This window comes from Pyrgilauda ruficollis, unplaced genomic scaffold (assembly GCF_017590135.1).
Source record: "Pyrgilauda ruficollis isolate IOZ18807 unplaced genomic scaffold, ASM1759013v1 scaffold3, whole genome shotgun sequence".
NCBI lineage: Eukaryota > Metazoa > Chordata > Aves > Passeriformes > Passeridae > Pyrgilauda > Pyrgilauda ruficollis.
The window spans coordinates 14,847,216-14,873,314 of NW_024524377.1; the positions used below are offsets into that span (position 1 = coordinate 14,847,216).

General features: G+C 36.5%; 1 protein-coding gene across 1 annotated transcript in view; it reads left to right on the forward strand.

The window, feature by feature from the left end:
- SLC4A10 (solute carrier family 4 member 10) overlaps window positions 1–23,834 on the forward strand; it is a 113,082-nt gene extending 89,248 nt beyond the window's left edge. Inside the window, exons 15-25 of the mRNA XM_041473223.1 lie at window positions 3,371–3,476; window positions 6,086–6,247; window positions 6,498–6,611; window positions 7,120–7,281; window positions 10,068–10,319; window positions 11,539–11,607; window positions 13,862–14,035; window positions 14,659–14,781; window positions 17,472–17,539; window positions 19,204–19,320; window positions 23,768–23,834. Of these exons, the coding sequence (XP_041329157.1) occupies window positions 3,371–3,476; window positions 6,086–6,247; window positions 6,498–6,611; window positions 7,120–7,281; window positions 10,068–10,319; window positions 11,539–11,607; window positions 13,862–14,035; window positions 14,659–14,781; window positions 17,472–17,539; window positions 19,204–19,320; window positions 23,768–23,834 (1,414 nt within the window). The remainder of the gene's footprint in view (window positions 1–3,370; window positions 3,477–6,085; window positions 6,248–6,497; window positions 6,612–7,119; window positions 7,282–10,067; window positions 10,320–11,538; window positions 11,608–13,861; window positions 14,036–14,658; window positions 14,782–17,471; window positions 17,540–19,203; window positions 19,321–23,767) is intronic.
- The last annotated feature ends 2,265 nt before the right edge of the window (window positions 23,835–26,099 follow it).

Below are 26,099 nucleotides of genomic sequence, written 5' to 3' on the forward strand. Positions count from 1 at the left end.
CTGAAGACTGTCTTGTCTGAAATGGTTTATTTATCTACCTCAGAAGTATAATCCACTTTCTATTAGGTTGTATTAGATTTTTAAATACCCTAAAAGAAAACAAGCTTCACTGATATCTGTTTAGCTGCAAAATATGGACATTTTAAATACAGGTAGGGACCTGTGACTGAGTATCTAGTGCCATTTTAGATCTCTCAGCCTCCAGCTGCTTTGAAAACAAAGGCATGAGTCAATGAAGATCTTCTCATATGTGCCAACTCATCACGGGTGTCACAGATACCATGGAGTGTACATTCACCCATGCTTAAACATCTGAATTGCTACCAGGAGACCAGAATGTCTCGCCATATCTGAAAGGGTAAAGATGAAAAATTATTTATTCCTGTCATCAGTGTGATGAAATAAATGAGTTGAGATTGGCAGCAAAGATTGCCCCCCACCCCCACACAGTGACACCTATGCTTTTGCTACCACAACCAGTGTCCAATTCTTCCCTGCCTTTATTCTAGCCAGGATGAAAGAGAATCAAAAGAATCCTTTTGAATCTTTTAGTATCAGGAAGGTGATTGCTGACTTATCACTCAAAGACACAAGAGTATGTTGCTAACTTGGTACTGTATTTAAAGACTAATACGTTGCTTAGAAAATACAGGTGTTTGTATTTGGTAATAGCATAAACTCCCCACAGATCCCTTGTCATGGCAAGTGCTCAGCACTTTAAACAACTTTACAAGAATGTAAGAGCATTTGAACCCCCAAGAGGAAATAAATTTTTGCTTATTCTAGCATTCTGAGTAATGTTTCATCAGGAAAATAGAAGGATGTGTTAGTGTTAACTATTCAGCGTATTTTGCATTTTCTGGCAAAACTACTCAAAGTAAAAATGGCAATGAAAAGAGACTAAAATACTAAAAAGATGAAAGTAGGAAGCATTATTTCATTAATGTGAGATTATCCTTGAAGGTCAGTTACGTTGGGAAATAGTTGTCATTGAAGCAATTAAATCTGTTATGAAACGACACATTTTGGTAGGTAATGTTTTTATGTTTTGGCACTGAATGGTACCTTCATTTGTGTTTTATGGGCTGGACAGGGAGTGTTTTACTATCTCACAGTTCTATAATGTTGAGCAATTAGTGGGATGCTGGAAGACAGTAATACCATGATACAATCTCACATCAAAATGTCAGTGTTGCCAAAACACATACAATATTGAAAGCAATGCAACTTTGTATATATCAAAACACTGAGATCATTGTTTGAGTGGTCTTCTGAGTAGAAACAGGAGCTGATCTCCACATTTAGGGCCTAGCTCTGCCCCCGCTCAGTGACAGGAGCACTGTGCAGGGTGATTTTGGTCTGCGTGGGTGTAGTTTGCACCAATCACTTATTTGCTGATGATCAGTCTGCCATTGCTAAATGCCTGTGAAACTTGGTGAAGACCAGACTGGAATGCTGCGCAGGAGAAAAGTGATATTGCTATAGAAATAAACAGGTGATCTCATCTGAAGGTGATTTACCTGAGCTGTATCAAACTATAGCTTCAAGTGTCACGTTTCTGAGGAAATAGAAATTTTGGCTCCTCTAACCTTTAAATGTAATTTTGCAGTTTGCAGCAAGTGTAGCTGTACCATGTAGTGCTGGCGACAGGCAGAGTCTCCCCTTCTAGTGAGAAGTGACTGAGCGAGCAGCCCCTGCCGCCCTGGCCTGCTGTAAGCAAACCCCGGCCGGCCACGGCCCGGCGTCCGGCCAGCCTGCGATCGGCGATGGACACCAGGGCCAGGGAGCTCCTGTGCTCCCAGAAAACAGCAGTAACCTGACACAGCCACCTCTGTTCTGTTGCATGAACATCCAGTACTCCCTTGCAATACATGATGTAGCCATACTGTTTGTTGGCTTTATTCTGCTACTGTAGCTCACTGGTAGTGATGTGCTTCATTTAACCCATTCTGTAATTGAACTACACATTGAACACGCATTCATTCTGCACTTAGGGCCTGATCCAAAGCATATTAAATATGTTTGAAAGATCCAGTCAAGGACTTTTGGCTCAGGCCCTCTACTTCTCTCAATGCAGTTGCTTTTTTTTTTTCCTTTTTGTTCATGGGCTGTGAGGGTTTTCTTTCTTTTGGAAATAGCTGCATCTAAAAGAAAAGCAAGGAATTGCACAAAGACAACCTGCATCTTTCCCTCTCTATGTGTTAAATGCAGCTGTTGTCACATGTATAGTATTGTAATTGAAATAGAGTGTCAGTGTTGTGTCCTCATGGTTTAGATGATAGAATTTAATATATAGAAAATCATACGAATCTAGATGAGTATTGTCATTTTGTGGAAAGATAAACAGTCACATAGAAAATAGATGACATAGGTAAGTGAATAAACTGATATTATGCTACAGCTGTAATGCAATTTATGCTCAGTGGCTCTGCACACGATAGTCAGATGTTATCCTGTCCCCAGGTACTTCTGAAAACTTTATCAGAGAGTAGACAATTTTTTTAAAGTCATCATAGGCACATCAAGATACTAGCAGACTAGATGGTGCTATAGATTATTAAAGTAGGATTAATTTAAAGTGTACTGCGAAGTGCACTTGACATCTTGGATCCTACAGAGTATCCTGGATGTTTTGAAGGCTTTGTCAAAGAAAAAGCCTCCCACAGTTGCTTCAGAGGCTTTAAAGATTTAATTTTGATTTTAAATTACTTATTTTTAAATTACTTATTTTCCTCCTACACTGCCTCATCACATTTTGTGTGCTAAAATACACAACTTAAAATGAAAACTGTGCTTTTACAGCAGCTGTGGGGAAAGGAAAAACAAGGAACACAAAGTTCAGAGAGCCTTTGGTGCTGGGGATCCTGACATTCAGAGCCCTGACAGTTGACTGGGTAGTTGGGCAATTTTGCATGCAAAGGCACTTCTCCATCTAGGAAAGAAAGAGAACACAGAGAGTTTGTTATTTGAGAAACGGATCAGCCTGGAACTGTACATAGCATCTAATGTCCATGTAGAGAAGTGTTAGGTGTAAGAGGGTGGAACAGGACCAGCATATTATCAGTATTACAAACTGTGCTCAGAAGTATCAATAGACAAGGAAGAAAAGAGGTGGTAAAACTTAATGTGATCAGTGGTTTGAATACATCACGTTAACGTACTATATATGCATATGCACCTCACAGCAAATGATGCTCCAGTAATAGCACTAGCTACTGAACTACAGACTGCTTCAAAGCATGCATTTACTGAACTCATTTGAACTACAATTATCTGCCAATGTAGAGCATAATTTCAATGTATCCTAAAATTGAATATTTGGATTAATCTGATATATCTTTTATTATTAAGGAAAAATATTTATTTTCAGATGCAATTGTGTGGAACCAGAACATCCTAGCAATAAAACCTTACAATACTGGCAGGACTACAATATATCTGCATCTGATGTGCCATGGGGGAACCTAACTGTGTCAGTAAGTAAATTTTGGAACTTAATAAATAAAGGCATCGGCATAAATAATTTTGTCCATCTTACTGCAACAAATATATTTTAAAAATACCAATTTTCCTGCTCATATTTGTTGAAATAAATAATAAAAGATACTTAACGAAAATTGACATGAACTTTATAGCGTTATCTCCTTTTGTAAGCTTTTTGCAGCAAGTGTGTGCATTTTATGCCCTGCTTTGGAACCTTCTTGACACACTAGCACAAGAGCTTGGCTGAGATTAAGTCAAACATGTCAAATGACAATGAATTTGTCCTGAATTCTGCCAGATGGCAAAACCAAAGTTCCCTTGTGTAGAAAGAATCAGAAGCATTTATTTCCCCTAAAACACTCTTGCAGTAGTTCAGGCTACAAAAAAGAGGATGGGGAGAAATTTTCTCTTCAATGACCACTTTTTTCTCACATAAGTTCTGTAATTTCTTTTCCCAGGGGAGGAAGGGGATAAAGCTACAGTTTAGTGGGGCTTGCATGAATGTGTAACAAGCTTAACGGTACACTTCTCTGTGTTTAAAGGATTTATAGAATTCAAGTTTGCCTTCTTCAAAGTGACATTTACAACTTGATTAAAACATTGTGTTGAGATTGGGCCACCACTTTTTCTTGCAAATGGATCATTTAATTTCAGTCAAAGAGAATTGAGTGCAAAAGACACCAGACTGAAGAGATAACTGAATTAACCAAATCGTAGGCATAAACAAATTGAACACTTTAAAGCCAATCCAGTGGACTGTCTCCAGAAGATACTGTTCTTTTTTTTTCAAAGGCAGGGATGCAGAAGAGCTCATGTTAAGTAAGAGCTGTCTTCCATGGCTGCTCTGTCTTGCTTCCATGCCTTCCTTTGAGCAGGGACTGCTCCTCAACTCTGTTGGTGTGGCAACAGCAGAAAGAAAGTTGAGAACTGCTGGCCTGAGGGATTCCAGCAGTCCAGAATGAATATTCTCAAAATTGCAGCACACTCTAAGAGCATCTGTGCAGGAGCAGACTCCTCCTCTCACTTTCTCAGATCTCTGACAGTGTTTTTCAGAGTACATTTGCAGCTGAGGAGATTTAAAATAACAGATTTTGTTTTAACTATAAATGTAAAAGACTGGCTGCATTATATAAAACCCTTAAAAACTTCTGTGAAAGCTTATTACCAAAACTTGAGTTTACATAGGTAGCAGTATAACTGACCAACTTTTCCCATGAGTCCTTGTAACTGTCAAAGAAATAACTGATTTTTTTTTAACTTTTGTGTCTTTGTTTCTTGCAAGCATCATCAAGAAACTTCTGTTCTAGAGAACTGCAGTAAGAGATTAGACATTGCTGTCTGTAAATATTTGGTCAGACTCACCCCATTATGTCTCTTTTACTGCTCATATCTTCATATATTTCTTGTGTCTAGTTGAAATGTTTCAGGTTTCTGAAGATCTGGATTCTTATTCTTTCTTAAAACCCAATGATTACTTTTTGCTATCAAGACAAACCAAGTGTGAACAAAGGATTTTGGACCAAGTATGAAGAGGATTTTGGACAAGTGTGAAGAGGATTTTTGATGGTGACAAAATCCTCTTCAAGAGGCATATGATGAACTGCATCCCAAGTTTACTGCTATAGCAGTATAAAAAACCTTGCACTCCTTTGTCTCACAGTCATCAAATAGCAGTTGTGGTTTTTTTCCAAGACAATCTTTTTTCAAAGCCAAAGTTTCCCATAACAGGATAATTGTGCAGTGAGTGTGATGATCCAATGACACACTTGTTTAATACAAAAAGTTCCTGATCTGGCAGGATATTTCTTCCTGGAATCCCTGATTCTGGGTGCTGCATTTCATTTTTCTTAATAAGTGTGGAGGCATTGGGAAGGAGGAGGAAAGGATTGTGAGTCCAGAGCTGGTAGCTCACATTTCTAGAACTGCTCTTTATGATTTTAAATGACTAAGGATAGTAGTGGAGAAGTACTGGAAATTATTCCTACTGTATCTGCATATTGATAATAAATTATATTAAATATAATTAGTGTTAAATATTTAGGGTTTTCGGGCATTTTATCATATCTTTTTGTAACAGAAATACAATTTGCAGGATGTGCTGCCCCCATGTGGTATTAAATGTATTGGGCTCCTTTTAGGCCAATGCCACAAGTCCTAAATAGCTTTTTCTTCAATTGCTGGGGCTGTGAAGTGAAAACAAAAAAGCAGTTCTTGAGAATGCACCAGGAGCAGACTTTCTCTTTGTGCCTTTTGAACTTTGCTTTCCACACTTGGAGAGTGTTAGTAAGTGTAAATCTGTATTTGTACACAGAAAATAAATCGGTGTACTTGCTGAATTTGAAAAAAACCCCTGTTTTTATGTTAATGACTTTATTTATGGTATGTCTTAGCGACTTCATCATTTAGTATGGCTAAAAAAGAGATTCCTTTGGGAATTTTCCATGCAGACTAGATAGACACATAGTGAGCTTTAAGTTTTAAAAGAATAAATATCTAGAAATTGTTTTACTATTTCTAGTAATACAATTTAGAAAAGAAACTGGAAAAGAAAGTGTAAGCATGGATAATTTTTAGGACAATGCTATTTTTCTCTCCCTGATAGGAATGTAAAAAGTTTCACGGTGAGTTTGTTGGGCGAGCCTGTGGTCATCATGGTCCTTACGTTCCAGACGTCCTCTTCTGGTCTGTCATCTTGTTCTTCTCCACAGTAACGCTCTCATCCACTCTGAAGCAGTTCAAAACCAGCCGATACTTCCCAACAAAGGTGTGTGCCCTTATTTTAATTCAAAAGTTGTCATCAGTCACGTCTAAGTATGAATTCCGTCCGTATTGCAAATTCAGTTAACTGCTGGTGAAGTAGACAGGGCATCTTTCCTCTCTTAGAAACTTGTATCAGAATAAGCATGGTTTTAGATGTAAGCTAAAGCTGTAAGTTGTACCAAAACAGTGAAGAAAAATCTTAAATCATACCTGAACGTTTTAGTTAAAATTGTAATTTCTCTCAATAATTGTAGGTACGCTCTGTTGTCAGCGACTTTGCTGTCTTTCTCACTATTTTGTCCATGGTTTTAATTGACTATGCCATTGGAATTCCATCACCAAAACTTCAGGTTCCAAATGCTTTTAAGGTAAGTTGTTGATAAATTGCACTGCTTTGTCATTTTGCAAAGTAATCTATTATGATGGGTTTATAATTGTTTATTATCATCATCAGGGAGTAGTGATTGTATGAAAATTTTTGTGTTCACAAGGAATTATGCAAACTCTCTGATTTATGGATCATGTAAGTGAGCCTCTCCCATCAGGCTCTTTCATGCTTCTTGATGTTAATTTCCTCTGTAGAAATTAGCAGGGGTTGAATCACCCAAATTCTAGACTACTGTAATGTTCTGGGGCTTCGTCCAAATGTTGGGTTTACTGTATCAAGTGCAACCAAGTCTGTAATAATCCGGATGATTTTGTTATATGTAATTTCTTGGCTTGGCATCAGAGGAAGTCTAGCATGTTTTTTAGTGCTCTATACAGGTTGGTTTTAAAGGAAGTCATATCCTAATAATGTTTTGTATGTATTCTTGTGAAATTGAAATGTGAATAATCCTTACACTTCTGACTGGCCATGCATGACTGTTTTTATAGCCCACCAGAGATGATCGTGGCTGGTTTATTACTCCTTTGGGGCCTAATCCTTGGTGGACAGTGATAGCTGCTGTAATTCCAGCCCTGCTTTGTACTATCCTTATCTTTATGGACCAGCAGATCACAGCTGTCATTATCAATAGAAAAGAACACAAACTAAAGGTATTCAGTCAAAATTTATACTTGTGCTGTTGTTTTCTGCTTCAGATTATGTAATGTGCATCCATCTACTTTAGTATGCTAGCTTGTATTATATATTATATAGAACCCGTTTAAATTTTTATGCTTTTTTCTTTGTTGGTCTTTGTACCTGTGCCCTGTGTCAGTGATCCACTGCCTTACAGAGGACTTTATGAATGTCATTTGAAATACAGGTTCTGAGTTAGGAAAGTGCTGCCTTCTGTGCGTTAGTAGAAGTAGGATTCATTCACTATAAAAAGACGCATTCCAGTTGATAATTTCCTTAAATACCACAGTATTAATGCCTTCTTCAGGTACTGACAGTGTTGTTCTACTGGACTGGATTTTTAAAAACTACTTGAGGTTATTTTGTAATATAAGATTTTTTTCCCCTCTGTTTGTCCTTCTCTGTGGTTCTACCCATCCTTTTTTTTTAATGCTCTTCCTACGTTAAAGAAGGGAGAAGAATAAAACTGAGCCTTAGAGGCACAATGGGTTCTTAAAACAACATAGGACAACTTCCTGCTCTGTTCTCTAACACTTTAGTTGCCTACAGATGGAGAGAGAAAAAGGGACATCACCCCTCTGAAAAACTGTTGGGCAAAATCTAGCAGCAGGTTTCTGTACATGTATATGCAGCAAGCTTAGGCTTTTTTTTGACATACTTTTAATAAGCAGCAATCCAATCCCAAGTTGCTTTAGCAAATGCATTTGCAACCTTCACTTTGCATTGCCTCTTCTTGGATGATTGTGACATTTGATATGTTCTTTTTTTGCCCTCTTTGTCAGCCTGGCTCTTCATGTCAATCCATAGCATTGCATGTGGTTAACTTGACAGATGCAGGAATTTGCTGCCAAGCTTTGGAATGTGTTTTTTCAGCACTGGCATCTGGGAGTCAGATGGTCCTCCTGGCTGCCCCCTTGTCTTGCTGCGTTTTAGTTTTGCTGGGGTCTGGTGTAGCATCACCTGTTGCTATGCTTCCTTTTCTTCCCATATGTCAGGTTCCTCAGATCATGTATGAATGTGAGGAAATGCTCTCGGATTCTGTATGCATTAGCAGATACATTCCTCATAAATGTGTCAGAAGGTAAAAAAAGGTGTCTCTGTTAGGATTTAGAATTAAACTCTTTCTTTGAGTGCATTGTGCCTGTAACTAATATCTGTGTTTGACACATCTCTGAGTTTGTCAAGATGTGTCTTGGAGATAAGTCTCATAAGCACTTTTGGGGAGTGAGGGAAGGTTGCTAGAGTTGATTCTCTTCATTTTCTTTACTTTTCCCCCTTTTTAAATAATGTAAGCAAATAAGATGGCATTTTCATTTTGATATGTGGCTTACATTTTCATAAACCCAGACGCTTCCCATTTTAGAAGTAAAAGTTGTCTTCATAAAGAAATGATTTGTTTGCTTCCAACTCATTTTCCCCTCTTTTTTTATACTTCCCATAGCAAATTCTGGATAGTGCTTTCATTTCAGCTTTTGGCAGTCTCTGTAGCAAACCCTTCCAAGTTTAGTTCAGTTACTTTTTTTATGTCAAAAGGCATTTGCATGGGTTTACAGGCAAAATTATGGTTCAACATATTCACATTGTTTGCATGAACATCGCTGTTTCATCAGACCATGACACTGGATTTGTTGCCATATTGCAAAGTTTTGTGGAGATGGCTAACTACCTGACTTTTTAAAGGAAAATAGCTTCAGCTGCTGCTTGCAGCTGTGAGGAGGTCCTGGATACTTGCTAAAATTGAAGTGAAACATCCCACTCAGCTATGGTTCAGCTATGGTAGCAGATATCTATAGGGCCAAGCTTGATGCATTGATGCATTTTTCTTTTTCAAGTGAAGGTCGTTATTGGAGGTTTTTAAATTTATCTAAGATTCAACCAAAAGGTTTTATGCACAAAAGCAAACCATTATCCATCTGTTGGTAAATTTATGTAGCATTTGACCACTACAGAAGTGATCCAAACCCAAAGGTTTTGTACTGACTTTTCATATGGATATTATGATGCTATGTTTGAATAAGGAAACCAGTAAAGCAGCTTTTTATATTTTAATTTAATTTTAATTTTTAAACTTAATTTTAATATTTTAATTTAATAGATTTTATTTTTTAATTCAATGTATCTTCTTTCCTGGCTATCTGCTCTTATCTAACATTGAAAGTACGTTACTGAAAATGTATATCATGTGCTTTCTATCTTAAAAAACTTTAGAAGGAACACTGTGGTTTTATGGCCCCTTGTAGCATAAACTGACTTTGTAAATGTTATGGATTTTTATGGAGGGACCAATAAAAATACATACTTTCCCACCTCTTTGTAAGAATGGATGGAAGATCTACTAAGATTAGTGCAGTGGGAAGTTGGCAGCACAGCTGGATGTTCTGCTTACTGTTATCCACAGAAGAGACTTAGTTAAAACAGAAAATGTATGTATTTTCCAGTGTCACACCAGTATCCATTTCATAAGTAGGAAAGCTGTTTGGTGCCCACTGTAGAGTGGATTTCTGGTACACTTAATTTGTAACTGGAAGGAGTCCAGTGACATTGAGCACTGAGTGTGAACCAGTAGGAATTCCCTGTAGAAAACCAGTCTGCCATCCCTACTGACCTAGCCTGGATAACACACAGAAGGAAGCTATTTTTTTCCTACAAGTCTCAAATTTTCAATTGTCTCTAGCTGTTCATTAGGAATGCCTGCCAGGAGTGTTCTCCTTAATTCAGATGTCATTTTACATCTTCTTTCCATCCTTACTTTTTTTAACAGAAAGGATGTGGATACCACCTCGACCTACTCATGGTGGCAGTGATGCTTGGTGTGTGCTCTATTATGGGATTGCCGTGGTTTGTTGCAGCCACTGTCCTCTCTATTTCCCATGTGAACAGCTTAAAACTGGAATCAGAGTGCTCTGCTCCAGGGGAGCAGCCAAAATTTCTTGGAATCCGGGAGCAAAGAGTCACAGGGCTCATGATTTTTATCCTTATGGGCTCATCTGTCTTTTTGACAAGTATTCTAAAGGTAATGTGGGGAAATAAGGGAAACTTAAAGAATACTGCACTGAACATTTCACTGTTGTTACTGTATTATCTAATGAATGCTCTTTCCAGGCGCATTACTAACTAGCATAATGTTACACAATGAGAGTTTAAAGTGGAATTCTAATTTTGCTTAATAAAGTGCCTAGCATGTTTAAAATAAAAACCTTGTAATGAAAATCTGGCCTGACTGAAGTCAAAGGGAATTCTGCCATTGAGCTGTATTCACACTTTGTCAATACTTTGGGCCCATGGCAAATTACCATGAAACACTCTCGTTATACCAATTTAAAATTTATTTAGATAATTTAAAAACATTTTGTGGTTTCCAAGTAATTTAAAAATATTTTCACAGTTGCAAGAGAAGTTCTATGGTTTATTTCTTGGAAATGAACAGAAAAATTACCTCATGCTTCCTGCATACTCAAGACAGCTCACCAGTGTCCTGAAAAAGGGTGTCTAGTTACAGTCATATCTAATACCATGTATACATGTAATAAAACTTTTAAAATAATTATGTGCCCTCTGTGCAATCAGTGAGAGTTTTGGCACTGGCTTTAGTAAAACTAGAACTTATTCTTGAATATTGTTGCAGTGAGGGCAATAAGCCCTTGTACTTCCCAGCAGTATTTTATTAAGTATATCATAAAGCCTTCACTTTGAAAACACACAGAACGTGCATTTTGTGTATTTAGTGTTTCTAACAGATTCTATGGACCTACTCATTTACCTACACAGTTTATGCTATGAACCTGAACACTTAAATAGTCTCTTTAAACATCATTCCGTAGAATCATTCACCCATTTTTAAATGCTTACAGCACAAAATATTACTTTTAGCAGTAAGAAGTATTTTGTGTCTCTTGAAAATTTTTCTGAGCTGTCCTTAAAGAATTTAAGTATAAATTAAGGTTTTAATTTTTTTTTGGTGTAGTTCTGTTAATTTTATTAATAGGGAATTAAGTATATTGTAATAAATGGCCACAAGAGGAAAATAAAACTACAAAGCCAGATTATTCTTTTGCTTTGTACTGAGAAACATTATTAATTTATAATTGAGTGACTCTGAATTTGCAACTTGTCTGATTAATGCAGGCATATGGCACTTTGTATTTCAGCTCTTTTGAATGTCTTTCTAGAAGTGTTTAAAATTTGTAAGTAGTATTAAATATGCTCTTCTCTTTCTCTGCTTGTTTGTGCAGTTTATTCCTATGCCAGTACTTTATGGAGTGTTTCTTTACATGGGTGCTTCATCTCTAAAGGGAATTCAGGTAAAATGGATTTTTGATGAGTGTGTTATTGATGATGCTTTCTATAAAAAATATTGCTGTTCTTATATTATTCTATTAGCTTTTATGTATAAAGGAATGTTGCTAACCTTAAATTTTTGAAAATGACTACTTAAAAGGAAAATGGATTCTCTCTAAACAGCGTATTCCCTTTAGGCAATGTGCTCCATTTCCCCCTCTATTTTCTGGGTGCTGATTTTTCTGTTTTCTCTTGTTATCAAGGGAATTTTGCTGAGCCTAAAAACTGAGTAATAACTGTCAGGGGCTCTTCCCTCTCTGCTGCCTCCCCATTCACTTGCTTGCATGCTGCCTTTTCAAGTTACTTTGCAGGGCTACACTCATCTTGAACTTTGTCTTTAGGGCTAACTTGCCCTAAAACTGACCTAAGTGAAATTTTGAAGATTTTCCCTGAACAAATGCACACTCCGGGCAGGGAGTTGCAAGCCACAGCACTTCAGGGATGAAGGGTCCAGTCTAGTGGAAGGGCAGCATTCCTGCAGTGGCCTCAAGTAGGAGTAGCTGGCAGAAAGCAGGCATTCCAGCACTCAGGTAGGGATTGTACTGTGCTCTTTTTCTCCTGGCTGACTGCAGCATGAAATGGCACAGTGTCAAATCCTTTAGCCCACGAGGCATAGGCACACCTCCCAAGACAATTGAGAAAGAACAATCACACAGTAGAAACACAAGTTACACTGTGCAAAACATCAAATAAAAAAAGCAAACTAAATTTCTGATTTTTTTTTTCATTATATTTGATTGCAATTTACCTCCATTTATAAGCAAAGCTGGGATTTTTTTTTTTTTTTTTTTTGAACATCTTCTGGATCCTTCTCAATTTTGAAAATTACTTTATAGCTTTGCCTATCTCTTATCCTTCGGGCTGATATTCTCAGAAGTGTAGTTTGGCTTTTACTGAGGTTTAAATAATTTCAATTTAATATGGTTCAGCTGTTTCTCAGAACAGGGGTATGAGAAAGTACACTACACTATTGAGGAGTGTTTTTAAGACATGCTGAAATCTGGCTATCTTTACTTGGAAAAGTGATAGCATCCCCCTCCTTATCTTCCTCCCCCATGCTGGGATAAGGAATAGAGATTTGATAAGATGGCTTTTGTGGGAGGATGTGCTTTTTGCTGTTTCTGTGAAAAAGGAATATACTCAAATCTGGCTAAACTATAAGCCTTTAAAAAAATGCAGTTTGCACATGCTCAATAAAAATTTCCACCAGTTGACATTGCTGAAGGCTGTGTGAATATAGCATGGCTCATCCATACAGGAAGAATTGGTGTATCACCATTGTGCCATGAAATAGATGTCTCAGGTCAGTATGGAGCCAAATAGGCCTGAAAAATAGGAACCTCTCGCATACATTCCTAGCAGCACGGCAGCCAACTTTCTGGCATTCATTCCTTTTTTTTTTTTTTTTTTTTTTTTTCCCATAAAGTGAAATATGGAGAAGAAAACAGCCTGGGATAAAGTGTCTGGTGAAGTAAAATAAAAGTTGTTCATTCACAGGAAATAGAAGACTGCAGAGGTCTCTCCATGTGCAGCTTTTTATGTGCTAAAGGAGGCAGAGCTCAGTTGTTCAAAAAGGAGTCTAGGATGTATTAGGAAAGAAGTGTGATGTACACATGCCCAACAGGATCAACCAGCTTCCATTCAGCTGGAGTCACAATTGATTCATGACCACTCTGAAGTCTGGCTTTGCCTAATGTTAAGAGTTCATAACTTGAACTCTGTTCAAATCTTAACATTTGAACTGGTTCAAGTAACCACCTTCTTTGTGTGTAACATCCAGTGTAGTAACAATGTGTGTAACATCCAAAGAACAGAGTATTTCCTGCAGTATAGAATGTATAGAATGTAATTCAGCAGAGTTCAATGTCTCAGCACATCTGCAATGCAACCTAGGGAGGCACATATGTATTCAAATGGAAAGGCACTGAGGTATGACTAACCAAGTAATTAAACTCTGCTTAAGTAACGTTTCTCATTCCTGCTCTGGTGGCTCAGTGGGTGAGAAGACAAGTCATTTGCCACTGCTGGACTAGACTAAATTAAAGGCTTATGGTTGTTACTGTTCTCTTCTGTGCTGCTGAAATTATGTAGTTTTCGCCTTTAGAATAACAAGCCAGTTTCTTTGGATGTTCAGGATCTCTCAGACAGTGTGTGAATGCCAGCATAGATGATCCTACATCTCATTTTGATTCAAACTCATAAAATTTTCTCTTTCAGCTTTTTGACAGGATAAAGTTATTCTGGATGCCTGCAAAGCACCAGCCAGATTTTATTTATCTAAGGCACGTTCCTCTTAGAAAGGTCCATCTCTTCACTATAATTCAGCTGAGTTGTCTTGTGCTTCTCTGGATTATAAAGGTTTCAAGAGCTGCCATTGTCTTTCCTATGATGGTATGATTTTTTTTAAATTTCCTCTAAAAATCCCTAATTATTTTCACTTGTGGATAATTATTATTGAAGAAAAATATAATTTTGGCAGCTAATTATAATAGTGCTTTGATTCTGTGTTCAAGGAAAATTTGTAATGCATTAAGTAGTAAAAAATTTGACATTTAAGCTCTGTTTTGAGTCCTATGTGTGGATATCCCAACTTATATTCTCTTAGGGAAAATTCTTCTCTTAAAGAAAAAATACTAAAATTTATTTGATTTTTTTTTATTTAAGGAATATTACTAAATCCTGTTACAGAAAGAAAATTCACTTATTAAGGAAGACTGCTTATTGAACTGAGGAGCCTAACAGTTCTGTGTCTTGGGAGAAATAACAATAGTCTGCTGCTTTAGTGATTTCTCTGATGATTTCACTAATAGAAAATAGAAGATATTTACTGACCTCAGTGATTGTTAAATGCTTCAAACAATACTTTGAACAAAGGAAGAAAAGCAGCTGTTAGCCTAATCAAATTAAAGGATAAAATTTTAGCTACAAACTGTTCACTTTTGAAAGAATTCCTCTACAAGTCTATTTGTCTGTTTTACTTGCTTAATTTCCTAATTCTTTTAATCTCTTTTCAGGTCCTAGCTTTGGTATTTGTCCGAAAACTCATGGATTTCTTTTTTACCAAGCGGGAGCTCAGTTGGTTAGATGATTTGATGCCTGAGAGCAAGAAAAAGAAATTGGAAGATGCTGAGAAAGAGGTGGGTCATGGTTTCAGGTTTCTGTGTGTAGCAGTTTATCAATTTTTCCTTCAGACATTTAGAGAAAATTCTGCAAGGCACATTCCATGTACCAGGCAGACTTGTTAACGGTATCTAATTGTAACATCATCATATTTTGCATAAGTGCTTTTGAGGTTACAAATCTGATAAGCTTAGGTGGGGATGTGGATTCTTAGGCTGCCATACTGTCATATAAAATATTATCCACAGTACTTCTGGGGATTGCTTCTGAGACCCACTCAGATGGTGTGCAGAGATGCACCTATGCCTGTAGGAAAGGCGTCAGATCCTAGCCCTGGGGCACTTGGATGCTGCCTTGGGCTGGGTCTCATCCCTGCAAGAGATGCTGAGGAAAGAAGTGCAGATTTTAAGGCCTGTGGATGTCCCAGCTGCCTCTGAGCCTTACACGCAGCATCACTCTGTGCCCTTTCTGCTCAGCAATGTCAGGACCCTGTGCAGTGTCCCAGTTACACTCTGGGCCAGAGCTGTCCTTGTGCTATTGCAGAAACAATTCACTTTGTAATGGAAAGGTCAGTGACCCTGCTAACCCCGTTAACCAAATGCTCAGACTCGCATCCTGTGGCATTGCCACCCAGGTGGCAATTTCAGACCTGGACTCCTCATCTATTTCAAAGAATATGCTTTTCAGATAATTCCTTATCAACCTGAAAATTACCCTTAGGGATGCCCTGAGATGTGATCCAAGACCAGTGAAATGTGTGTCTTAAGGATTCCCATTAGTAGCTTTATTTGCAGAAATAGGACATGAGCTAATAATTTGAATGGGTAATGACACAAACTAGATTACTTTGCCTTTAGGATTGATTCTTCTGTGACCTTTTACAACTCCCTGCCTCATCTGTAACCTGGTGAACTCTTCGATTTCCTTGACACATTCAACATACTGTCATGGATTATATTTTGGGGAAAAGATTTTACCTATAAGAAACATCAAGATAATTATTTACTATTTAGTATGTGCCTGTAAAACTACCAGGCTGAAATTAAAATATGTGAGTCATTGTTTTCTCCCTTGAATCAAAGCAGACCAGAGAGATGTTTCATCGTGGTGTCTGTTACAATTCAGAGTAACCAGTAACCAAGGTAGCTCTCTTCTTGTGGGTCTGGTTATTGGAAAGAATTCCTTGTTATACTTATGTTTTGGTTATATGTCACTTTCCTTCCCTTGCTTGATAGGATGGCATCAGAAAACAAAACTGGGAAAATCTACTGGTGTTACTTTATTTCATTCACTGTCTATTTTGAGAGGTTATTTTTACATATTTTGGCATTTCTAAATATTTAGAGCTATTATTAAAACTGTTCAACTGTCAAAAACTTATGAAGCTGTGAAGCCTGGAAATGACAAAATTAACTAGTAATAAAAAACTTCTGACATGTAGCCTAAGGAATTAATTGGAGAGTTGCTATCACACAGCTTTTAAAAATAGAAGTATTCTACCCACAAGAATATTCAGAAATGTAGTTGACAGGATCTGAAACGTACTTGATTGGATCCTAATTTCATCACTTAAGTTGTTTTTATATTTTTAGGCCATGTTTTTTCCAGGGCTTTGTACATTTATAGTGGATATGATACATGCCTTCTCCTCACAGACCTCCTTTGGAAGCCACTTTGATGTTAATCAATTAAGTCTTTCTGAGACAAGAATGAACAAAGAACTTTCACATTAGAGGAAAAAAAATATATTGTGACTTTTAACATAATTGTAAAAATAAAGCATAGAAGAAACAAATTTCTGAGCAGAGAGAACTGGAAACCTACTGTTTTGGAAAACTGTAGTGGCTCTTGCTGCTAATACCAACCATCAGCGTTTGTGATGCACGTGGGGCTTTGGTGATCTGCCAGAAAATGATAAACTCTCTTTTTTAGCCAACCCATGCTTTCAGACAGGCACTGGTGAAAACTGTTACAAAGGGAAACTGTTATAAAGGGAAGAAAGCTGGGGAGGTCTCCGGGCGTCTGTTGGGCTCACACACACACTGCAGCAATTTAGAGCAGGATTTGATGGTTACCTTCCTGCCAAGACTTCTTAACTCCTAGCTGTGCTTATCCTGACCAGGGGTGTGGACCCTGGGAATCCTCTTCTGGAGGTTGTTTTCCTTTGTTCTTGTAGGCAGGACATGGCACTTGAGAGCTGATCTATTCTTCTCCCCTCCCGCTAAGGCAGATTTGCTAAATTTGTAATAATTTACATATCATTTTTGGTGGATTTATCTCCTAATTCTCTTCAAGTGAAAACTAATTTTGGGTCTCTTGTTTCATCCTTTCACTGAAAAATCAGCATTAAAATCAGTATTATCAGTATTAAAACTGTGTGTGCAAACTTCAATAATCTTCCCTAATTTTTGCATGTAAACATCAATGCAAATATCCTGTTATCAGTGTTATTTAAAATTCATCAGGCAGCTGTTCACTCACTGTTAATAATTCTCCTCTTTATTGTTGCAAAAATAGCATTAAGATACAACTTTTAAAATAGAAGGTTTTAAATGTCAACTATTTAAGTAAAAGTTGAAAAGTATCTTACTTTAAGAACTTCAAATAAATACTTTGTATTAAAGAAAATGGAAGGATGATTAAAGTAGACAAATTTCACTTTTCCCAATTTCATATCCTGTCTCATGTCTAAATTCCTTTGTTCTAGGAAGAGCAAAGTATGTTAGCAATGGAAGAGGAAGGGACTGTTCAGTTACCACTAGAAGGACATTACAGGTAAAATATACCTTTCCTCTTTTAGGGGAGTTGCAATTAAATAAAGTAAACATGCCACGATATTTATTCATAATGCTTACTGAATATCAGGAGGATGTTTGTTTGGTATGGATAGGTGAACTGAACCACACACTGCAGCATTTAACAAGGTCAGCCCTTTTCTAGTCTTTCCACACGATCTCACTTACCCTAGGAAAAAGACACACTATTTGGAAGTTTTCCATTGGACAGGACTGCAGGATCAGACTGTTCACAATGAACTTTGGCTTCTGATATGCACAGTGCAAAAGCATGCAGAGAAGGTCAAACCCTTCACCCTGATGCAAGCAGGGATCCAGGAAAGATTTTGAAAACGCTGCAGAAAAACTAGGTTCTTACAGTATTACATTGTAAAACATTCTGATTAAATCCTGTTATGTAAGATAATGAGTGAATCAAGAGCTCTCCTGGGTAGATAAAGCATAATGCAGGGTTGACACAACTAAAAAAGCGTGAACATCTATGTTATAGATAGTTACAATACATGTTGCCAGCCCATAAGGAATTAATATAATTTAAAGTTTTCAGAAATAAATTCTTAATCAAAGATTTGAAATATCTGGTGACAGCAACCTCTGCATGAATGTGAGGTCATAGGAACATCATCTTAGAGTGGCCTTCTCCCTAACATTTTAACATAAAGTTACTGTAACCTCTCCTAATGCAAATCAGGACATTTGTAACAGTGTCTCTAAAAAATCCCAGCCTATTCCTTTTGACTCATCACACTACTAATGGTCTGGTTCTTTTCTTGTTTTGTCCATACCTTCTTGTTGTAATTTATATTAGCAATATGTAGCTTAATTTATCTTGCAATGTGATCTCTATCGATCTCCACGGTGTGTTGACATTGGTAGAGTTGCCTGGGTAATACCTGACTCTCTGTACTGTAAGGGTTGCAGACCTGTAGCTAAAAACAAGTCAAGATATTGGTGATTAAAGGGGTTCCCCAAAACACACAACAGCAAGTTTACTGAGGGCTTACTGAATGCCAAGTATATGTAACCATGAAGTCAGGAATAATGTACAGGCAACCCCTTAAAATGTTTAAGACTTTATTATTCTTATGTGTATAATACATGTTTGGAGCAGTCCTGGTAAAGCAAAGAGCATAATGGCTACAAAGTGCTACTTAAGGCTACTGATTAGTTTGTTTCATTGGGACATTTTTATTAGCTATCTTAAATATTTTATTTTGTTAAGGCTTTTGATTGCTTTAAAAATAGTTTTAAAAGTAGGTAGAGTTTCAGAGCATTAGAAGGACCTTTTGGGATCATGTTTAATCCAGTGATGCCACCAACATGCTCTAAGATCTTGGGCAATATTTAATTTCACACTTCTTCATTTTTCTCTTATTTGTTAGTTGGGAGTGACACAATAAATTTTATTGATGTTATTGTGATTAATTGTTGTTGGAGGAAGAAAATACTTAAAAAGTGCTAAGATGTTCTGAGAGAGTATTTAAATAATTGTTCAGGACTTCTGAACTTTAACATAGTCTCTTAACTTACACTGCACTTAATTATTGTCATCACTACCAGTTTTCAAGGAATTTTATTGAGTTAATAAGTAACAAGACTGATTGCTGATTGTTTTATTGTGTATTTACTTTCATTCTTGTCTAGAGATGACCCATCTGTGATAAACATTTCTGATGAAATGGCAAAAACTGCTGTGTGGAAGACATTGTTGATATCCTCAGAGAATGCAAAAGATAAGGAGTCAAGCTTTCCTTCTAAAAGGTCTTAATATTTTTTAACTTCATTACATTTTATATATTGTTGTCAAACCAATATTAGAATATTTTGCTAGGGATTAGAAAGATTTTTAGCATTTTGCAGTTTTATTTCTTATGTCCAGTCGTAATATTCTGAGCTCAAAACACAAATTCACTATTTATTTAAAAACATAAATCACAAATATTTGCATGGTACTTAGTTATGCTCCAGTGGAAAATGAAGCTGAGCATGCCTGATGCTTGTGTAATGAACCAGCAGCCTCCACCTGGATATTGCATTTGTTCTGCTTGCTTTTGTTCTTTCCTCTTGAAGAAGAAGTGATCATCACTGCCCTGGAAATAGCTGTATGAAGAACCAGTACTCTGAATGCAATCTAATAATATTTGGAGTGAAAATAATTTTATGATTGCATCATTTCTTTACATTTTTTCTGCCTACTTCACTTGTACTCAAAACAGTTAAATAATTTTAGATTTTAGTCCAGTAAAATGAAGACACATTATTTTGTCTGTGCTCTACAGAGTTACGACAGGAATAAGAAAATATTACATTCAAGCACAGTGTGATTTTCTAAGAGAATTTTTTCCTCTGCTTCCATAAATTTAAAATGTAACTATTTTCTATTTAATTGTTTTGTATCACACTTCTGTCATAAGCTCCCCTTCCTAATCACTATAGAAGCTGATTCCCCAAAGGTAAGACCCTGACCCCAACCTTTTTTTTTTCCTTGATTGTGTCTTCCAATTCAAAATGGTGTCACCTTGGAACCCAAATGAGTTTACTTTGTGTAGTTTTTGGGGAGACAGGACGAGAAGAAATTTCAAATAAGAATGTAAAACGTCTTCATTAAAGTCCCAAATATTAGAATTTGAAATTTACTCTGTATTTTAAATAGTGTATTTAAATAGTGTAGTGTATTCAAATGTCAAACTGAATTTGTTCCTAGTCATCTTTTCTAAAATACAGAATTGTGTGCTGCCCATTTCTAAATATCCTTTCCAAAAGCCCATGTTTGAAACAGCTAGTTATTGTTTCAAGGTGAACAGATGCAGTAAGAGAACACTTGTACTGATAGTGTTTTTTAATTTTGTCACCCCAAAATGGCATGCTGCCTTTCAGAGTTGTTCCTTTCCCTGTACTGCATAAACGAGACTGAGCAGCTGATGACCAGAGAAATTTCATTTCAAACACCCGTGGGGCAGACCACTAATGTGGTCATTTTGATATCTCACTGAGACTCAAAATAGCCTGGTTCTCGTTTGCCTTCCACCCTACACATGGACTGAAAAGGATCCTGTCACTGAAATCAGCATGGGGCACGGGAGGAGCATGTACTGGAGGGTTTTCTTGTCAAGTACCTCTGCTGTCCAGGCTGTGAAAGCCTGGAGGAAGAGAAGAACCTGATGTGGCACATTCACAGCCCCTGGGTATACAAGGGCTGCAATTTTCCTGGTGGATGTTGCTTTCTTCGGTGGTATGATAAATGATGTGAACATGACCCTCTGAACAAAGAGCATCCACAGAGATTGTGGCTCAGATAAGAGATTTGCCCTTTAAACTGCAGTGAAATAGAAACTAATTTTCTAAAGGTCTCCTTTTCAATCTCTTCTTGTATCTTTGCTCTTGAAAACTAAGACTCTGGAGAAAAGATTTTTCTGGTTTTAGATATGAGTGTTCTGTTGTAAACAAACAGCCTTAAAGACTCTGAAATCCTGCATTTTCAGGTGCTCTACCTTGTCTCAGATTCTGAGAGAGGTGTAGATTCAAAGAGCTTGAACCCTGAAAGACTTTCTTTCTGATAAGCAAAGCATAAGCAACTTTAATCTTAAGTCATATTAGGGATAGAACTACAAAAATATTATAAAACATAATGCATGTATCATTAAATGAGGATATAATTCAATCCTAGGTAATTAGTAAGGAATGGTAAGCTTGGAATGGTAGCTTGGTAATGGTAGCAGTTGTAAGGATAATTTTTGCAGTATTAGATGAACAATTTCTGCAGTGAAGGGTACCTTATCGTAGAGGGGAAAAAAAATTCATTTTGAAATAAATTTTACTGATGCCTTGTGAAGTTCAACTACATAACATTTAGTACTCCCTTTCTGCTGTCAGTTCTGCTTCCTTATATCTCAAAATATTATTAAATGGGGATAATTAAATTATGATAGTATACTATGATTTTATGTAACGCCTTTTATGCAAGGCATTGGCCAATTAACAAGTTACTCAGTAATTAAATACTGAGTTGACTTGCCCAATTATAAACTAAGATCATCTACAAAAAGAGATTTTAGACAGGAAGGGTTTATACAAATGACTTCCCAGTCTGATGCATGGATAATTTCTATCACAAGATGTGCCCTGGCCTTGATTCTGTGAAGTAGCATAATGTGAGAGAGCTCTTACATCCCAGGCTCCTGAATGTCTTTACCTGTCCAAAGAGTGGACTTAAAAAGGATGCAGTCAAGTTGCCTAGCTGTAGAGGCACCTGAACTTTACAATTTTCCAACCTTCCTTTTTTTATTATTAAAATTCCCAGGGACCTAAAGGTCTGCCTTTGAGCCTTTCTTGGTAGAACGGAACACCAAGGCACCTATCTGAAGCACAGCTCTCTTTGGTACATGTAAATAAACATTCCTCTGTCTTTGCTCAAAGTATTAAGCCCTTCAGAGAGCAATTTCAAAGCACATGCAGATCTGACTATGGACAGGAGACAGACTTAGCTGGTCTTTTAAAGTATTGGAGAAAGAGGCATCTGTCACTTTGTAGATGATATGAGTGAGTTTTCTTTTCGACCTGAAGGTATGAAAATCCCACATCCCAGACCTTCCTGCTCAGGTGTTTTAGGCTACTCCCTTGGTAGGGAGGAAGAGAGCTTCAACTCCTTTACAGATCCACCAGTGACTTGTTTTACTGGAAAAAGACTGGACTTGTCCTTTTTTTTTCAAATTTCTCAAGGCATTAAAGCCCACATCTGCAGGAGCTGCTCAGAGATGTGAATCCTAAATAGAAGACTTTCCTGGTATCACAGAGGCACCTAAAACGTGGAAATATTATAGACTGTAAGGCACACAACACCTCAGTGTTTGCTTTTACTAAGCACAGGTAACTCCCTGCCTGCTGTACTGCTGCACTTTCAATTCACCCCCCCCTGGAATTTGTTTGCATACCCTTTGTGTGCAGGAAGTGTAACGTACCCAATTCTATCACTGTTCTACAGAAGGTGACAGATTTGGCAGTTGAAGTGGCAGAAGTTGGTATTCTTTAGCTATTTCCATTAACACCTCTGGAAGCTGCCATAGGCATAGAAGTAAGCTTTGGCTGAAGTGAATTGTATCCTTAAAGCAATTTTTATGTGAAGAAAAATGTCAAATGATTGTAGAATTGTGCATGAATCACCTTAAAAATTTGAGAATTGATCTTGCTTTCTTTAAGCCTTGCGTAACTCAGCCTATTTCTCATTCATTCTAGTTAAGGAATTATTCCCATGAAACCTGGTAGGTTACGTGCTTGCTACAGGTTTGTTCTCAGAACCATCTGGTTTTCTTTAGATACCCTGCCACTCTTTGTTGAAGGCTTGATTTGCCTGTGTTGTGGAAGCCTCTTTGTATTTTCATACTGTGATTGAGACTCATTGGAAGAACATGACTTTTTATTTATTTATGCTGTTGTAAATTAGGACACGCACACAAAAAATCATCTGCTTTGCACGTACATTGCTTTCTATAGGCAAATCAACATTGTTTTAACTGGGGGAAAAAAAAAGGCTGAATCCAAATTGGAACTCTGGTTTAGTGTTCTGAATGAAATGGCTTGTGTCTGATCTTTCAGGCTTTTTTTTTTTTTAATTTAAATTTATTTCCTTCTAAAGTATACATGAGGAAGTATGTATTACACTCCACATGGGGAATATTGTCTCTCCCCATCCTCACCAGACTTCTGCTCTCCCCAGTCAAGACTGAAAGCCAAATATTTGTTGGATATTGGCTTACATTACTCAAGTTCAGAAACATTCCTTCTAAATGTACAGTTGAACAAGAGAGTACATTTTAAAGACAAGAAATACTTACTGTGACCTCGTTTGCTCCATTTAAGAATGTGCTGGTATTGTCTGAGAACTGTACCATTACCATTATTTAGTAAATTAAGTTGTATTTGCCAAAAAAGAAAAAAATAAGTGGCTATCTTTGCTTGCATGCTGGCTGTCTGTACATCTTAAGTTCTTTACCTACCTTGTCACTAAAATGCTGCCTGATGTCTTCCACACCATTCAGCACAGAAATTTTCACTTGCTTTCCCAGTTTGTGCCATGAAGCATGAAAAATAAAGTATCTGTGCAATGCTGGTTTTCAGGTAGATTTTATATATATATATATATATAAAGTTGTGTGTGTGATAGGGCTACCATAACTCTATTTTTTTTTTTGTTTCCCCTTTCATTTCCTAGTGCTGAAATCAGAAAAGAGAAGAAAGCTGACTCAGGGAAAGGTGTTGACCGGGAGACTTGTCTATGACTTGCTCTTCAAGTAACTTTTTTACAAACGAATTAAAGGAGTGCCACAACCACTAAATATAAATTATTTACCTTGTAACTTTTGTCTTTCATCTCAAACTAGCACAGGTAATGTAGTGCAATACTTGTCTCATTCCACCTTGTCTACCTTGTCTAGTATCAATGTAAATGTCTGCAGTAGCCAATGCAAAAAATCTTTGTGTTCGTTGCTGATCTTGGCCATTTATCAGTACTTGTATCGGAAATGTAAGAAGCAAATTTTCTTTCAAATTCAACTTTCCTGTTAATAGGTTTGTACTGTATTTTGCTACTTTTTCTGTGTGAGAATACTTAATAATCTTGATTCAAGATGAACTTGAAAACCCTTGTTCCAATTTTTTTTTAAATCACCTAACTAGTAAATGATTTCAAGAGTCCCAAACTGACAAGCAAACATTAAAAAGTTTATAAAATAACAACTGATCTGACCCTGTGAATAAACTAACAAGGATAATACTTTCCTCCTTAATCTGTCCATTTGAAGTCATGGATTCAGTTTTGCAATGTGAATTGCAGGGTCAGATTCTGTATTTGTGAAGTTTTCCTTGATTTAATACAGTGTATTTAATATTAAAATTTGTATGTAACTGGAACATAGTCCTATATATATATAAATATATATATATATATATAAATTATATATTAAAGCATTTTCTCACCTTAGCTAACACCACCACATCCTTTGATGTGAAACATGGGTACAGTATTTCTTAAAATGCGATTTGTGATTATGGTATCTTATCTTGTATTGTATGAATGTTGCCATGGTGGGCCAAACAAATGCATTTTGTCATTAATCAATCCATTATTTTATAACAGGGAAAATTTTGTAGATACAAATTATACCCCACATGCAGTTTTACCACCTTCCCAATGATCTTCCTCTTTATTGCCTAAAATTCAGCCACATAAAGGACGTATTTATATTGTCTTCTCTCCACTAACAACTGTAAACCTCTTCATTTCAGAGATTGTGTATAATAATTAAATGGGTATCCTGCTGTTGTTTTGTTACAGCTCTTTATTATTCCATCAAATACATACTGATTAAAAGATAAAAACAACATTGCAAAGTAAAATGTGGCTTTAAGGATATTACATTTTTTGTAATGGATTTTGTTACTGCCTGATCCTTCAAGCTGTTCTTTTGTGTAAAAGACTGAGAGATTAGGTATTGAATGAATAGGGATGTGGAGCTGAAGTTTTATTGTGTTATTTGGAATTCATTGATTTTTAAATTTTTTAAGATAAATTTTTAAATTATTAAAATGAAAGCTAACTCTCAGTATTATGCTGTAACTTTGAATCCTAAAAATAAGAATTGTAGTCTTGCAATCTTTGTAAGAACTCATCCATAGGGCTCTAACATTCCCCAGCTTTCCCAAATGCGCAAATTTTCTATACACCTTGTGAACAAGTTTTCCCATTCAGCACATTTAAAATATTCCAATGTTTTCGTGTATGTGAGTGTGTATGTTTTAATACTTTAGCCATAAATAATTGCATTTTGCTGCAAACTTAATAGGGTCACTGTTCTAAATTTACCTTAGCATTATCAAAGCCCATTAAAAGCCATTTTTATGGAGAAAAAAAAAATTCTAATGGATGCAAAGAAGGATTCACATCTAATTCAATGTTTTGTATATGTAAATTTAGGAAAAAAAACTCTGATGCATCAAGGTTAAATGCTTTGTTTTGTGTACTTGATGATAAATTGTAAGATTCCAATTGTTTTAAGGTTAGTATAGAAGCTCAATACTGGTTTGTCCTGAAAGCAGCCTGATGGTGTTTTAACATGTTGCTGACTTTGTTACAGATAATGTATACAATCAAAATGTATTAGCTTCACTTGACCAACTCTTAGAATATTAAGAAATCAGTGTATTCAATGGCATTCTGTATTTCTGTTCAGTATTTCAGAGTGGTATTATTTTAAAACACTCTGGTTTTGCGTGAATTTAAGTGCTTTTCCAATGTTAATCTTAACGTTCTGAAATCACACACAATGTAAAGCAGATGTAGTGCTATATTTACTTCTAATTTCATATTCCTGGTCAAAATTACTCAACTTCTTGGATGTAATTTATTACAAAAGTTTATGTGTACATGTGAATAGACTATTGTGTTTTTCACAATTGAGATATGTTATGTGAAAATAAATATTTATCCTAACTAATTTTCAATTTGATTTTTATACTGCAAAACCCAGAAGAGGTTTGCAATACCA